This window comes from Drosophila subpulchrella, chromosome 3L (genome assembly GCF_014743375.2).
Source record: "Drosophila subpulchrella strain 33 F10 #4 breed RU33 chromosome 3L, RU_Dsub_v1.1 Primary Assembly, whole genome shotgun sequence".
In the NCBI taxonomy this organism is placed as follows: domain Eukaryota; kingdom Metazoa; phylum Arthropoda; class Insecta; order Diptera; family Drosophilidae; genus Drosophila; species Drosophila subpulchrella.
Genome location: NC_050612.1, coordinates 28,065,138 through 28,080,446, shown reverse-complemented (window position 1 = coordinate 28,080,446; position 15,309 = coordinate 28,065,138). Strand labels below are relative to the sequence as shown.

The window sequence follows — 15,309 nt, the reverse complement described above, 5'->3', positions numbered from 1 at the left end:
GCAGCTTGGCCAAGAAGATTCAGGCAGCAGTGGTGCAGGTAAGGAAATAAAGTCTTGCCAGTTTGTGGATGGGTACATTGAAAATATTTTAAGCCAGGTTTTCTTAAGGCTAGGCCTTAGGAAGCTATGGGATGTTACAAAAAATGACTATGGTTTTGCTCTGACACCTAAAAGTATGCAGGGAAAATATAATATTAGTCTTTGTGAATAGTTTGATAGTACTTCCTAGCTTAAAATACTTTGTTGCATACTTTTAGTCACCTTAAATGACAATTATATTGGATTTCAGAAGCCTAGTTGTAACTTAGGAATTTCTATGGATTGTGTAGCTTTTTAAATAATAACCCTGTAATGCAAATGGATTTTTAACATAAGATTTTATTTTAAAATTGTCAAGAAAATATTTTATTATTTTTTGTACACTGTATCGCAATGCTTCGAAATATATTTTTTAGTGCCTTTCGTGTGAGACTTTTTTTCGAGTGTGTGATTGAGGAGTGACATCAACCGCCGGCCAAGCCTGCTTTGCATTCAAATGTTGTCCGTGTGCGGGCAGTTGAGCACCGGCCCCTAAACAATGTCCCAGTTGGCCATTTCACGGACCTTTTGAGCCCCGGACCGCACCCACTCATGCTGGTGGGGGAGCACCACCCGCTGATCCACCACCCACTGAAACACCCACTGCAGTTGCAGTTGCATTTCCAGTTGCACCTATGGCCAATGTATTTGGTGAAAAATTTATAGGCACGCCCTGCACTGTGGCATTTGTTTCAATTCCGAGGCCCCAAAGGGTCATGTGTGCTCGTGTGGGAGGAGGTCTCCACCTCCGCATCCTTTTGTATCCTTGAAGCCTTGTTTATTTGTATGCGAATCACGTTTTGTTTGTGTCGTCGCGCCTGTGGTGTCCTGTTGGTCTCGTCTACCGCCCATGTCCTGTTGCCCATCGCAAATGCTTCCGCTTTAAAGGGCCGGCTGGGTGTACATTTTTGCACAGAAGGCGAAGCTATAGCAATTGCTAATAAATGCCACGCCCTTTAAATAGCCCACCGCCCCCAAGGGGTCGTGGCCAGCTCAATTGGTTCGTTATGCTCGCCGGTGGCCAACACAGCGACCCAGTCGTTAGATGGAATTGAATGGTTATTGTTTCGAAATATAAATAGGATTTCTAAACGATTTTTTCCCAGCTCTGTTTTTGCCGGTCTGCCGGCTGAAAAACCGAAAAATACCCAGAAAACATGAATGTGAAAACTGGTGGACTGTGAGTATGACAGCTGGAAACTGCAATTTGATTATTTGGTCCACCCTATTCGACTGGCTGTTTCTGTTGGCTCGGCAGCACTTAATAGAGTATTGTAAAATGCCAGAGTTCATAAATTTTCATGAGGTCAAATAATATTTGTTTTTACCGAGGTTAAAATGGTTCAGCTTACATATCGATTTTCAAATATCAAAACACATGGAGGGGTGAAATTAAAACATAGCCTGCATTTCCCAAAACGATGCTTTACATGCCATAATAATTACTTATGATAATTGCCCGTAGGACAAAGGTTCTCCTAAGGGTGTCCTAAACATGTTTACCTCCTTATAAATTTCAATAATTAGTCACCTGATTAATTTGCCAGCACCTAAGAGGGGTGACTATTACTGGAAAACACGCCTCTGAAAAGCACTTACTGGGAACTCCCCTGACTTGAGCTGACCCCCGGCAGTTAAATTGCCCTGCTAGGCAGCAAATTAAACTTTCAACTTTGAAACGGAGGCAACTCATTTGTAATGCAGCATCAGCAGCCTGGTAAACACAGTGTTCACGAAAACTGCAACAATAAACAGGTATTAGGGATCTGGAGGGGCAAACAGGATATATGGAGGAGGGGGGATTTTTCGATGCCGGAAGCGAGAATTTATTGGAACGCATAAAAGGCGTTTGCGCCTCATTGGCAAAAATGCCAAAACAAATGATGTTGGCCATAAACTGGACAAATGAGCGTGTGGCACGCACCCGAAATTGACTTTCAATAGTCAATGTCGGGATAGCAGTTGCTCCATGTCCAGCATGTCCTGCGTGTCCTGCTCCTGCTGCAAATCCCGATGATTGCCGGCCATAAATCTATGGCTCAGCATTGTGTAACATGTGTCCAGCCAGACTAATAAGTGCGACTCCGATTTGATGGGACTAGACCAGCTCTCTATATGTATATATTTGGTGTATCGGATATATGTGTGTTTTTGCGGCCAACATGCATGCATAAGTAGTAATTCATTCCGTTTCGATTCGTTTCATTGCGTTTCATTTGCTGAGCACTGCATAAATCACTCCTCGACCGCCGAAAGTAGGCCATAAATATTTTAGAATTCAATTTCCGCACTTCCTTGGCTGCTCATCCTTTGGAGCTCGAAATTCACGCATCATAAATTAAAATCTCCGCCGCCTGTCCACGTAATTAAACGCAAGCGCTCATCTTTTGTTCGACAGTGCGCGGCATGCATTTAATTGTCTTTCGCCGGGCACCGTTTTAATTACGCACCTTTTTTTCAATAGCCGCAGGCAACAATTCGATTGAATGAAAGCTGAAAACTATGCGCTCACCGCCTGGCATACTTTTAAAACAAACAATGAGTGACTGTGCCAGGGGAAATTGCGGAAAATTCCGGTAGTAGAGGCGGCGGCTAATGGACATATTCCAGCAATTTCCCCCGCACCATTTTTCCCATTAAGTAGTTCAATTATAACTTAAATGCATATTATTAATGAGTTTTTATTGTATAATGTTGGGCAACTTTTTGCGCCTTGGGGGCAGCCACACCCTCACATGTGCTCCCTTTCCCCACCAGCTGCATGTGTTTTATAGTGTTTTTTCGAGGGAAAACTTTAAACGAAGGAAAAGCTCTTGGCTGGGTGGTAAGTGGAAAAGTCTTTCGTTGACTGGCACTTAGCCACCCGGCTATTATACTACCCAAAACTTAATCCAATCTGGCTCAGCTGACAATAGAGCCGGAAACTCTTAGCCTCTGTCCGTGTCATTTGGCCCAGGCGGCAATTAGAGCCTTTGCATATGCCAAGAATGTATCTGCAGCTATAGAGAGTCCGTATTAGAGATACACAGATATAGATACAGCTTAGTGCCCCTGCTGATGGCTGATCATTAACGCGCTTTATTAACTGAATTTATTATAATTGCCAGCGCGTAAGTCGCATAGTTTGCGAGTCCCAGAGTGCCTTAAAGTTTGACGACGACATTTCGAACATTTCAGCGGTGGGATAATGAAGCTTGTTTATAATTTATGCGCACTTCAAGGTGCCCGGGCATTAGGCGTGTTAATTTCCCGCATAAAGCCGCCTGGATTCCAAAGGATCCTGGCTTCAGCTCTGCTTTTAATGCGAATTCGGGGCTGTCATTGGAGCACTTATGCGCCGACATGTGTGTGAGTGAGGTAATCTATCTTAATATATGCACGCCCCCCGGATTTTAACCCCCACTTACCCTCGGGGGTGATGTTTTGCCTGCGGTTTTTCGTCAGTAGTTGATGTACTGGAATGTTGTGCTTTGCCTAATTTGCCGGTTTGTGTATGGTTGTATGGTTAGTACGGTGTCCCACCTGCGATGGATGAATCACCGAGGCATGCCATGTCCTCCCTTTCGCAGGATGTGTGCTCTGAGCAAACACCTTCATCAATACTCGTTTCGGCTTTGACAGTAAACAGCTAAGCCCCGGAAAGGCACCATTAAAAATGAAATATACATGGGAGGGCAGTTAAATTGAACCGAGTATTTACCAGTGAACTGTAAGAAAATACTCATTTCTTTAATTAAACAAATATAAATATGACTGGTTTAAACCAGCAATTATGCACTGTAATCCTTACGACCGTTGATTTAAACATATCTACTTCAAATAAATTCAAGTACAACAAATCGATTTACCAACTATTTTCCATTTAAAACTAATTAATAGCCAATAAATCACTGTGGACGTTTTTATTTTCCGTGTACCTGCACCAGAGAAACTGTCTGCTGGCATGCACAACTCCAGGTTTATTTATTTGCCCAGTTCCTGCTACCGATATTAACAGGGCCGAAACTCATTAGGCCAGCACTGGGCAAACATAAATTGTATACGACTAGCATTTAATTGAATATTTTGGCCAACTTATGCCGCATTCGATAAAATATATGGAGTGTCGCATAACTCTGGGCCATCCCGGCCATCGATTAGCAGTGCAGCCGGGCCATAAATAAACAGATGGAGTTTCTTGCCAGAGTTTACACTGTGTAATAATTTCAATTTGCAATATATATGCGTTTGTCGGAGAGTGTCCAGTGAGACGATATATCGGGGATGACAGGCGATGCGGACATGAGGGTGTTGGCATTGATGGATGGCCCACTGCACGGTGCACCGGGCTGTAGTGGTTATAGTACCCCAGGCCCCCAATCCCCCACTTTTACCCCCAATCCCTCGATCATGCGGACAATTTATGTCAGTTTGATACTTGATATATGGCCAGTGTCTCCATACAGTGTACATCTCCCAACCGATAATAGACTGCTTAAAAAACAAGAAGACCAGGGTGAGCCATATCCACTTGACTTGGCAAATCACAGAGCAATAACAAAGGATTCATTACTTATTTATACAATTCCTACCCCTCAGGGCCACCCTTGCGAATATATTCTATTAAATACAATTCAATTTCTGGAGTGGAATGATGCTGGGGCTATTTTGGCAACATTAGGCCGGCAATCGCCAGTGGATCAGGGGTAACAAGTTGTTATTGTTATGGCCATATATAACTACCCCCGATAACTGTCTGTATTTTTTATGCGATTCACCATATAACAAACACATTACTCGCGTACCCTCTTCCGGTATAGACACTCAGCGAAAATCCACCCCACTCATCCCCTCAGCTGTGCAAATATTTTGGCAAAGATGCTCGAGGGCTAATGTTTAAGTCCCGGCGCGGTTGAGTGGTCATATTTGATCGCCTCCCCTGATTTTCGCTTTTTCCTCCCCCTTGGAAAGTGATTTTCCTTCTTTTTTTTTCTGCGTCTGTGATTCGTCTTTGATTTGTTTATGCGATTTCATAAAATATTTATCCCCGGGCATAGTTGTTAAATCGCCTGCAATGACTTTCCCTTTTGCCAGCCGCCCGTTTGATCTTGCCGACTGTTTATTTGACTTCACGCTCGATTGCCGAAAATAATTTGATATGAAAGAAGTAAAGTTTAATTTTTTCCTGATTCCGTTTTCGACGGCTGATTGGAAAACCCTGCGCTTTCAGCGGGAAAAAAGCCCCCGAATGTTATTAAAATTACAAACTACAAAACACTGGGCAAAATTCAACACACCCGTTTTTATACATTTTTACGGCCTTTCACACAGCAAAAATGAAAGGGCAGGACTTCCAGTTTAGCTTACTTCCTGTACCGGCCCGCATTCATTTGGCCTAATAAAAAACATTCAATGAGCGGAGCATTCACTTGGCCAAATAAAGAAAATTGGCGAGAAAAGCGACGGCCATTCAAATGGCTTTCAATGGCTGCTGCGCTCCTTCCTTCCGCCTTTTTTCTGACCCCAACTTAGTGGAACCCCATTTGATTTTGAATGAACTTGGTGAAAATTGCCGGGGAACCCCCGTCCATTCCAAAAGGGACGAACAAAATTAAATACACGCAATGCGAATGAGCCGGCAAAATCACACACAGCCCATAACAAGCCAGAAAACAAGCAGCAGAAAAAAAATATAAAACGAGCCAAGGAAAAACTCTGGGAATGAAGCTCATTAAAAAAAAGGCGGCACGAAGAAGGTCCACAAATTTGAAGGCTCCCCCTCGGATGGACAAATAAAGGAACTTGCCGAAAAGTTGGAGGGAACTCGAGGGGCGATAGAAAGTATCACAACGAATAACTTGGACCCTGAGATGGATAAACTTCAAATTAGAATGTTATGGGAAAGTTGGGAGGGGAAAACTGCCCAAATAAAATGTTGCTAATTAACACAGTTTACAGGGGTGGAGATTTAGGGATTAACAGGGATCAATGATTACATTTATTATATATGTTCCTTAAAAATGGGCTTGAATATTTTAATACAGCAGGAGATAACAAGTTGAAATGATTTAAATATGTTAGAAAAGGTTATCTACACATGGCTTTGTACATTTTAGTTTTCTCTTGATGGCATATAGTAAAAGATTATCCTAACCACTGAAATCATACTTGGAAAAATACAAACATTTATAAATATTTATTTCTGTCTTATTAAGATTGTTAAAAATCTATAAATTCACTTCTTAATAGTTAAATGTCCGTCCTATTTGCCTTTCATAATTATATCATTGCTGGTTTTCTATTATTGGTTTTTTAGCAATGTTTTTTACACTGATAAAAGTGTACGCCCCATAAATTTCCCTCAAAAATGTAACGTTCCCCTTTTCTGGTCTGCATCAATAACTTTCCCTTCGAGCTGTATGTGCATACATCATCTGAACAATAGAGTATCCAGAGCCAATGAGTGGAATCGCTCCCCATTCACGCCTTCCCAAACAAGCTTGCCTTTATCACCAGCTCCACAACTCCAGAACTCCAGAACTCCACCACTCATCCCGGCAACAAAGGCAACTAGCAACTATACAAAGCGAAACTTTCGACTTCATTTGCATACATAGCGCTCTCGAGAAATGTAATAAAAAATGATAAAATCCTCCGGAGAGCAGGGTCCACCCCACACATAGCGAATGGCGAAGGACAACGCTGCCACGCCCCCGTGACCCCAGTACCGCCACCGCCCCCTCGCAACTTGGTAGCCGGCAACTGTGCGTGCTGTCCCCTGGTGGCAGCCAAAGGCGGACCAAAAGCCCGGGCACCGCAAACGAAGCCAGCTCCCAGTTACCAACGACCAGCTACCAACTACCAGTTTTCCCAGTTGGCCAAAAGCCCCGTGTTGGCCAGTTGGCCAGGCCGCCAAAAATGAGCTGATTTCAAACAAAGCTGCGCGGCATTCATGGATTCCTGGTGACCCCGACGGTGAGCTAGGGTCCGGGTTACGTGGGGATTGAAAAGAGTTTGGGGTTCCGAAAACCGTAGTCCGGTGTAAAACAAAGGCCATAAAACTAGGCCAGCAGCTGTGCTGAAACTTTGGGCGTTTGTGTTGATATTTCCACCCCTTAACCAGAAAAAAAGAGGCGAAAAACCCGCCAGCAGGCAGCGATTTCTTTGCGCTTTTCAATATATGCAGGGATGTAGCGAGCGGGAGGGGCCAGCATGGGTTAATGTGGCGGGCAGCTCCTAAAACCAACCAATTAAAGCAAATTTTCGGCCCTTCTCTTTGAAACTTTTTTTTTTGTTCTAGAGTATTAAATTTAAAATAAATGTTAATGAAAGCCCATTTAGAGGGACCACACAGAAAAAGGCAACAGAGGCTGTCAGGAGTCATGATGAAGGATTGCTGTTGCTTTAGCCAGTGTAAAATAATACCCTTTAAAGAGATAGCAAACATCTTGGCCAAACAAAGCCAATCAAAGGAGTCCACATTCCGGTCTTCAACCGCCCGAACTGACGACTAATTATGAATATGTTTCAACACATGAAATGCCTCACAGACACACTGGCATTAAAACTGACCAAACAAAGTTCCACTGGAGTCTAATTTGGCTGCACCACACACACACTCGCACACAGAACTGAACTTATGCAAATAGAGCTGACCGAAAAGTTATGGGCGGGAAAATGGGGAGGTCCGGGTCCGAGTCCGACCGACGACGCCATGAAAATGACAATAATAAAATTTAATGTACACACAGACGCATGTGCATGTGGAGCAGGTCCTCGCACTGTGTCAGTGTGTGTGTAAATGTCCTTTGCTAACCGTAAAAACGTTTCCGACAGTTTCCTGTCCCCTTACCAAATTTCCACCCGAAATGAAAGAAAAGCTAGAGCGCATGGTGCACTTGAAGAAATTGTGAAAGGGTTTTAATTGATATGTTTGGGTAAAAATATTCGATTAATTCTCTTTAAATACTGAAAAAAACTAAAGATTTTATTAAAATCCACTTAAAACGTATATCTCTTAGGGAAGACATCTCAATGTCCTGTTAACGTTCATCCTTGAGTTAAATTTCCTTTTTTTGATTGATTCAGTGCCTTAATATAATGTTGATGTTCATCTGAAGGAAAACGCCTAACTAGAAGAAACGTTTTCTATAAAGACTTCATAAAGACTTGCCATTCGTAAATTAAGATCCCATTGAGAAAGCGAATTTGTCTTTCCAAAAAATTTTAGTTCAAGTTAACTCTCTTAATGATGTTACAAAATATGAGTGATTCTTTGTGAAACGTATCGAGATTTTCACTATGGTCTCAAAACGGTTTCATATTTTTATCACGATATTATACCATTTATAAAGGATTTTAAAAATATTAAAAAAATGTATCCATTTGACAGAAGCAAAGATATGCTTGGAAACTGTTATCGCCATATCTTTGCTTCTGTCAAATGGATACATTTTTTTAATATTTTTAAAATCCTGTATAAATGGTATAATACCGTGATAAAAATATGAAACCGTTTTGAGACCATAATGAAAATCTCGATACGTTTCACAAAGAATCACTCATATGTAAAGTTTAGTTTCAGTTCAATATAAATATTATTAAACAGAACCTTAAACTTAAAATTTGATATAAATACTATTAAACAGAACCTTCCACTCTTCTTCTTATTTTCTTTTTTGTATGGTATATATATTTCCCACAGTGTATTGTAAAAGGGATGAGGATGAAGAGCAGGAGCTGTTAAAGTTGAAAGTCATCTAGTTGACTAACAGCCGCAGTTCTGGCCATACATATATGTATATATCTAGCAATAAGGGGGCGTGGCAGTCGGTGGTGTAGGGAGTTCATTGCATGTTGAAACCCCCCCCCCCCCCTGTCTTTAGGGTGTGAGGAGGGGAGTGTGTGTGTGTGCCGGAGTGTGTGCAGCAGACCAAAACACTTCCTACCGCTTTGGCCAAGTATCATTAAAAATATAAAAGTATTTTATGCCACACAAAGTACGACAGTCTAGTGTCCTCGCCACCGCTCCCCGCCCCCCTCATTTTATATTTTTTGTAATTTCTATTTTTTTAAGCACTTTTATGGAACGTTGTCCGGGGGCAAGTCATTGTCATTTGGTCAGCTGCGAACAGCTGGCAGCTGCAACAGCCCCACCCACCCACTCACATTCACTTCCCGGCATTTTCCTAGGATTTTCCGCCACCACCCAGCTGGGTCACTTCATTATCATGTTAATTTTGTTGTAATTTGCTTGCTAAATGTTGCCAAGTCGTTGGCCATTTTTCCAGCATTTTTCCGGACCGGCTGTGTAGTCTCCTCCTTCGGCTCTCTGCATATTTAACTTTATTTATGGTTTTTGCATGCTTTCATATGGAAAATTAGAATTTTTGACTGGCTCTGCTTGGCTTTTCTCCCCCTTTTCCCTACCTCCTGCACTAATTTGCCAACTATTTTGCAAAGCAAAGTTTCCTTTTGTCGTTTCGGGGCAGCAAGTTTTTGGCCGGACTACAAAAATATGCCTCGGATTATTATTGTCACTTGGGCGGGGGAAAAGGGGAGCAAGGAAAGGGACTCCTTTTTGGCCCGGCCAACTCATATGCCAGCCCAATTGGCCGACTGACTTGCCTCGTTTCCTCGATAATGATGTCGCTCGGCAGTGTCTGCGTGTTTGCCAGTTAGTCAATATTTTTCGTAACGCTTATGCTAATTATGCGACATGTTGACAGGGCAAACTGTGTCACAGTGTTTGGGCCTAATTATACCCACGAGGGTGGCTCATTTTCCCTGCTTTTCAGGACCGAGCTTCCTTCGGGAAACCCATTGAAACGTAATTTGATTTATTCATTAGACCATTGTCGGCGATTAGATCCACTCTGGCACTTGTTTATCCGCTCAATTTGGAACCCAGTGAGCCTAGGACCGTGTCCTCTAACCAAATGGCAAATTGAAAGGGGTTCCCAAGGCTGGGGCAGCAGATTAGGGCCACGCATGGCCAGGCGGACTACAAAATAATTGACAACAGTTCGAGGATGGGAAAGGGGATAAGCTTGGAGTTGGATGGGGAGCAGCAGGAGGAGCTGGAGATGTGGCTGTCCAACTGACAGACAGACGCTGGCCAACAGACGGGCTGGGTCACAACCCCGGCTGCAATCGCTCCCGAATGAGAGGAGGCTGCTGTCTAAATTGGAAATGTCATTGAGGCGTTTAACGTGAGGAGCAGCCCCAATGACAACGACATCGACATCCGACTCCTGCTCCAGCTCCTCCTCATGTTCCTGTTCCAACTCCGTCTGCAACTTCGATTCCGGACTCGAACGTGGGCAAAATCATTTAAAGCGGCTGCCAGGATTCAGCCAAGCTGAAGTTGGAGTTCGGAGCCGTGCACTGGGAAAAATTAGGGAAATTGGTTTTCTAAGAAAAATACAATTGATAGGAAAATAAGGATAAGGATATCATGATTCTTTAATATTCGGATTCCGCAATACGTTTAAGAGTTATAGATTTTTTAGACTACCTGCTTCATTGCTGAATATTCAAAACATTAAAATACCTTCTTCGTAAAATAAAATTTACATTTAAATTAAGCGCTAATAATAAGTGTCACATTTCCGAACCCTTGTCGAACATTCGAAAAAACTTTTCTCTTCCACCCTAAGAGTTCTTATTAGAAAGGGTTAAGGGTTAATAATTATAAAAACAATTGTATTGGGTCTATAAACCATAAATAATGATTGCTCATCTGGCAGCTATAATTGATTGTGGAACTTTCTATAAGAAGTTAATAGCAATCTATTACTTTTTCTTAAAAACACAAAAATATCTTATATAAATTTTTTAAGGGGTAGTATATTTTATTTTAAATTTCAAGCTTATTCATACTTTCCAAGTACTTACATATGAAAAACATTTTATATTTTATATTTATATTTCTTTTTCTAACTGGCCTGTGGAATTTTTCTCTGTGCCCCTGAAGCTGTAGTGGCAATCGGCCATCAAATGACAGCCAATTGTTGCAGTCGGCCACTTAGCAGCTGGGGGGAAATCATTCGCTCACCTGGGCGGACACTCGGACATTCAGACAGTTGGGCATTCAGACGTTCGACAATCGGTTTGGGGCGACGATTTGACAAAAGCAATTTCAGGGATAACCCGCCAGCCTGAAAGTTATATGAACTTAACCCCGATTCTCCCCCTCTTTCCACCTGTCTTCCGCAGACAACAAATTCATTTGCGACTGTCGTCTGCAGTGGATCTTCGAATTGAAAAATCGCACACGTCACCTGCAGCTGCGTGACTCGCTGGAGGACTTGCACTGCACGCTGCAGGAGCCGAAACTGTCGCACTTTGTGGACCCGGTGCCCTCCGCCATCCTGGACGAGCTGAATGTGGGCGGATTCACGGCGATTGGCAGCAATAGCGCCAGCATGGGCGGAGTGGGCAACAGCGTGGTGGGCAGCAGCTACAGTGGACTGAGCAGTCTGGACGACTCCAGGAAGCACTCGGCAGGGAGATCCCGACAGGCGCTCCGGGGACAGAGGCAGTTCGCCTCGAATGCGGAGAACGGGGTGGAGTCGAAGAGGCGGAAGCGACAGGAGGATCTCAAGAAGGACCTGGCTGCAGTGGCTCCGACCCACAAGCGATACGACTACTATGATGACAACAACGGAGGCATGTCCTTGGGCCATGGCCTGGACCTGGACGATAATCTGAACCTGCACAAGCAGGGCTTCTATGGAGCCGGTTTGCCAGCCGTCGTCGGGGGTCACAACGATGTGGATGTGCTGATGACCTCGCACTCGGCGGCGGGCGATGACCTCGACATACTGACCAACAAGAAGTCGATCAACATCAAGCTGTTCCTGCTCAAGCCGGAGATGCTGCCCTGCCACGATGAACTGAGCGATCCCACCGAGCTGCCCCTCTCCCGCGATCTCATGGATGTGCGCAGCAATGTGGGCCAGGACATGTCCACGGCAGGAGGAGATCGGTTGATCCAAGGACCCATAGCCATCATTATAGCCCTCCTCACACTCACTTTCAGACGGGGTTGAATCCTCTAGGAGAGTCCTCCCCCACCCGCCTGAATGGTGACCCCAACGTTTGGTTCTACATTGTACATACTGTCTTGGAGATGTGGTGCCCTTGGGAAACGAGCTTCAACACGATACAAACACGAAAGATACCAGCTACAGTCCTGTAAATATGTAAAAAGGGGTAACGAAATTCGATAAATTTACTACTATAAACCTAGCTGATAGCTGTAATGATAGACTCGACTTTTCACCAACAACTTCGGCAGCAGATTCACACTCAGATTCAGATGCAATTTCAGATTGAGATACATAGAAACCTAATGCAAAACCGAACCCAAAAAGAGAACCTCCGAGCAAACTGGCGTTTCATTTAAAGAAAGAGATACTCAACTTACCGCAGGATGACGACTACCACTACACTCTACTACATAGCATTAGTTTAAACGGTTAGCCATAGTGACACATTTGGTTTACTTGAGCAAGGTACATACTACAGTAAAACTTGGAAAGCGCTAAACGTCTTAGGTGGACAGACAGAGCTGGCCAGAAAAACCACTGAAATGAGGCATGCCTGTAAGATAAACGCAAACGCAGAACATGATGACACAATCGCTGAAAGTTGCAACGATAGCCGTTAGTCGATAGGCAAATAGACGATAGACGATAGCAGATAGTCGATAATTGATAAATGATAAATGTAATAGGTAAACGTAATATTCCCGGCCACCCCGAAGTTCTCTCTAGAGTTTAAGTCTGCTTTTTAGTTGTAAGACTTTTTGCTACCCTAAAACTGTCGCCTGAATTTCCCACACACACACAGAACCCCGCCCCTCCGGAAAAACAGAGTTTTCCGCCCGGGAAAACACTCTTCTGCTTTTCTCCTACTTTCGCCGCACCAGCAGAAATGTAAACGAAAAACAAGAAAAAAAAATGAATACATTGCGAATTTATATAACTTATTTGAATAGATTCAAATTATAGCAAACAAGGCATAAAGTGGATAAAAATAATAAAAACAAAACAGAAATATGCATAACGATTTTTGTAGCTTAAGACTGAATATATAAAGGTAAATTATGCTAATATATACAAAATATTTATATGGAAAATACTGTATGTTTAATTGTATTGTAATGAATGCAAGCTGGGGGAAAGGGTAATGTCACTTTTAGAGAAACCAAAAAAGCCGAATATTCGTGCGGATGCATATTACACTTTATTTGGCAATTTATTACGTATTTAATTATGCACAAAACTATGATTTACCATACGAAAAAGAGAAAAAACTACAAAAAAAAACTGTTTGATTAATGTGTTTAATAATTCATATACAAAAAGAAGTTAAAGTAAGCAAAAACCAAATGCAAATTTATTGTGTAAAAACGGGGCAAAAGCTTACATAGAGAAATCCCCGGAAAAATAGGGAGCAGCCGAAAGGGAAAGCCAGAAAAGTAGAACGCCGAGCATAAGGAGAAAGCATAGTTTTAGTGGACAATCAGCAGATAAGTGAAGTGAAAGCAAACAGCAGGAAAATCGGGGGAAAATCCCGAGGAGCTGGGAAAGCGGAAACGCGGAAAAGCGGCAAGGCGAACTCAAAGCACTTGAGACAAGCAAAATAATGAAATAGACGTGAGCAAAGCAGAAAACACAAAACTATTTTAAGTAAATGGATATAAGCTAAATGTATTTAGTGTTTTGATTACCCACTAAGAACCTAAACACAACCAAGAAAACCCAAAAAAAATATAAATGTGAAAATGAAAACGAAAACGAAGAAAAACCAGTGAAATCTAAGAGAACTTCTATCTAAGCAGGGCACTAATTTCATTACTGTTGATACTCAGCCACTTTACACTCATTTCATTTGATTGTCACGAAGTTACTATGCTAGAGATTGTGAATGGATTTTCAGTTGCCTCAAGGAGTCGGGCGAAATTCGATTGATTTAGCCACTCTGTCTAATGCATTAAATGCTTGTAATAAATTAATAACTACACGAACACTTATTTAATATTTAGCCTTAAGAATTGAGAAATTTTAACCAAAGATTTTGCGTTCCTCTTGTTGCCTAAGATAGTTCGTTTGGTTGTTTTGATTTTTGTGTGCCACTTCTTTCAAATCATTTGAATCTCCTCTATTTTGTAATGGCTAAGCAGCGCATGGAAGTAGGCAGCGAGTAAAGTAATTTTTAAATATTAACAACTAAATGTAGCTTACTTAATTATTTTAACTTAAATGTACACAGAGCGAACGGAAAGCAGCAAATAATATAACCGAAATATAAATGTACTTGATGTAAGAAGTTTGCTAAATTGAAACCGAAACCGAAATGTCAACCCCAGCCCACAAAAGACCATGAATGCAAGGACCTTTGGGGCGTGGTTGGGTCCTCAGAGGGGGCGTGGCACTACCAAAAATGAAAATATGGCCGAAACCAGAACACATTCCAACTGCAATATTTTGTTTAACTTTTACTTTCACTGGAGCGCCCCCTCTTAAAGCCCCCGAACGCCATTGAGGTCGCTTTTATGGAAACCGGAAAACAATTTTGACAGAAAAACCATCTAAATATATTTAATGTAAAAAAAATAAACCAAAAACAGTGTTTCTCTTGATTTTATTTTATTGTCTTGCTGTTGCTTCAGCTCTTGCTTGTGCTGTGCGAGCACAAAGCACAAAGCATCTTGTGCTTGTGCTGCCTCGAGTGAAACTTGAAATATTAAAATGCTTCCTGGACCGGAGCCGCCTGTTTATCACTTCCGCAATTTAAGCGCGCACAAAACATTTCGGCACATGGCTCGATGGCGCCGTAAAATATGCAAAGCTCCCCGCCCATCCAAAAAATTCAGAAATTCTTCACCGCCGCAGGACTCGCGATTCTTTTGTGCGCTCGGATATTTTGCTAAATTTCATTATTGACTGAGGCAGCCGGGGCATACGTTTCACCGCCATTCAGGTGGGCATAAGAAATTGCCAGCCCATTAAGGGCGCAGTCCCCGTCCTCCATACACCACATCACTCATACGCCGTGTGGCCCTAATAATAAACTTGTATGCACATCGATTCGCGGATAAGCCCTGGCCGCATGTCTGTGGGCGTGGCACTGCACGGGAAAAGTGGAAAGTGGTAAGTGGAAAGTGGAAAGCGGAAAAGCCCCTCCTCTCCTACGCCGCTGCAAAGTGATAAATTGGATCCAAACGGTGGAGCAGATTTATTG

At 42.6% G+C, this 15,309-nt stretch overlaps 1 protein-coding gene across 2 annotated transcripts in view; it reads left to right on the top strand.

Moving 5' to 3' along the window:
• Nucleotides 1-14,692, top strand: part of LOC119553235 (connectin) — a 149,234-nt gene extending 134,542 nt beyond the window's left edge. For both annotated transcript variants that reach the window (XM_037863503.1, XM_037863504.1), the window contains one exon: nt 11,275-14,692. In XM_037863503.1, the coding sequence (XP_037719431.1) occupies nt 11,275-12,110 (836 nt within the window). In that variant the 3' untranslated portion in view covers nt 12,111-14,692. The remainder of the gene's footprint in view (nt 1-11,274) is intronic.
• Nucleotides 14,693-15,309: the final 617 nt, after the last annotated feature.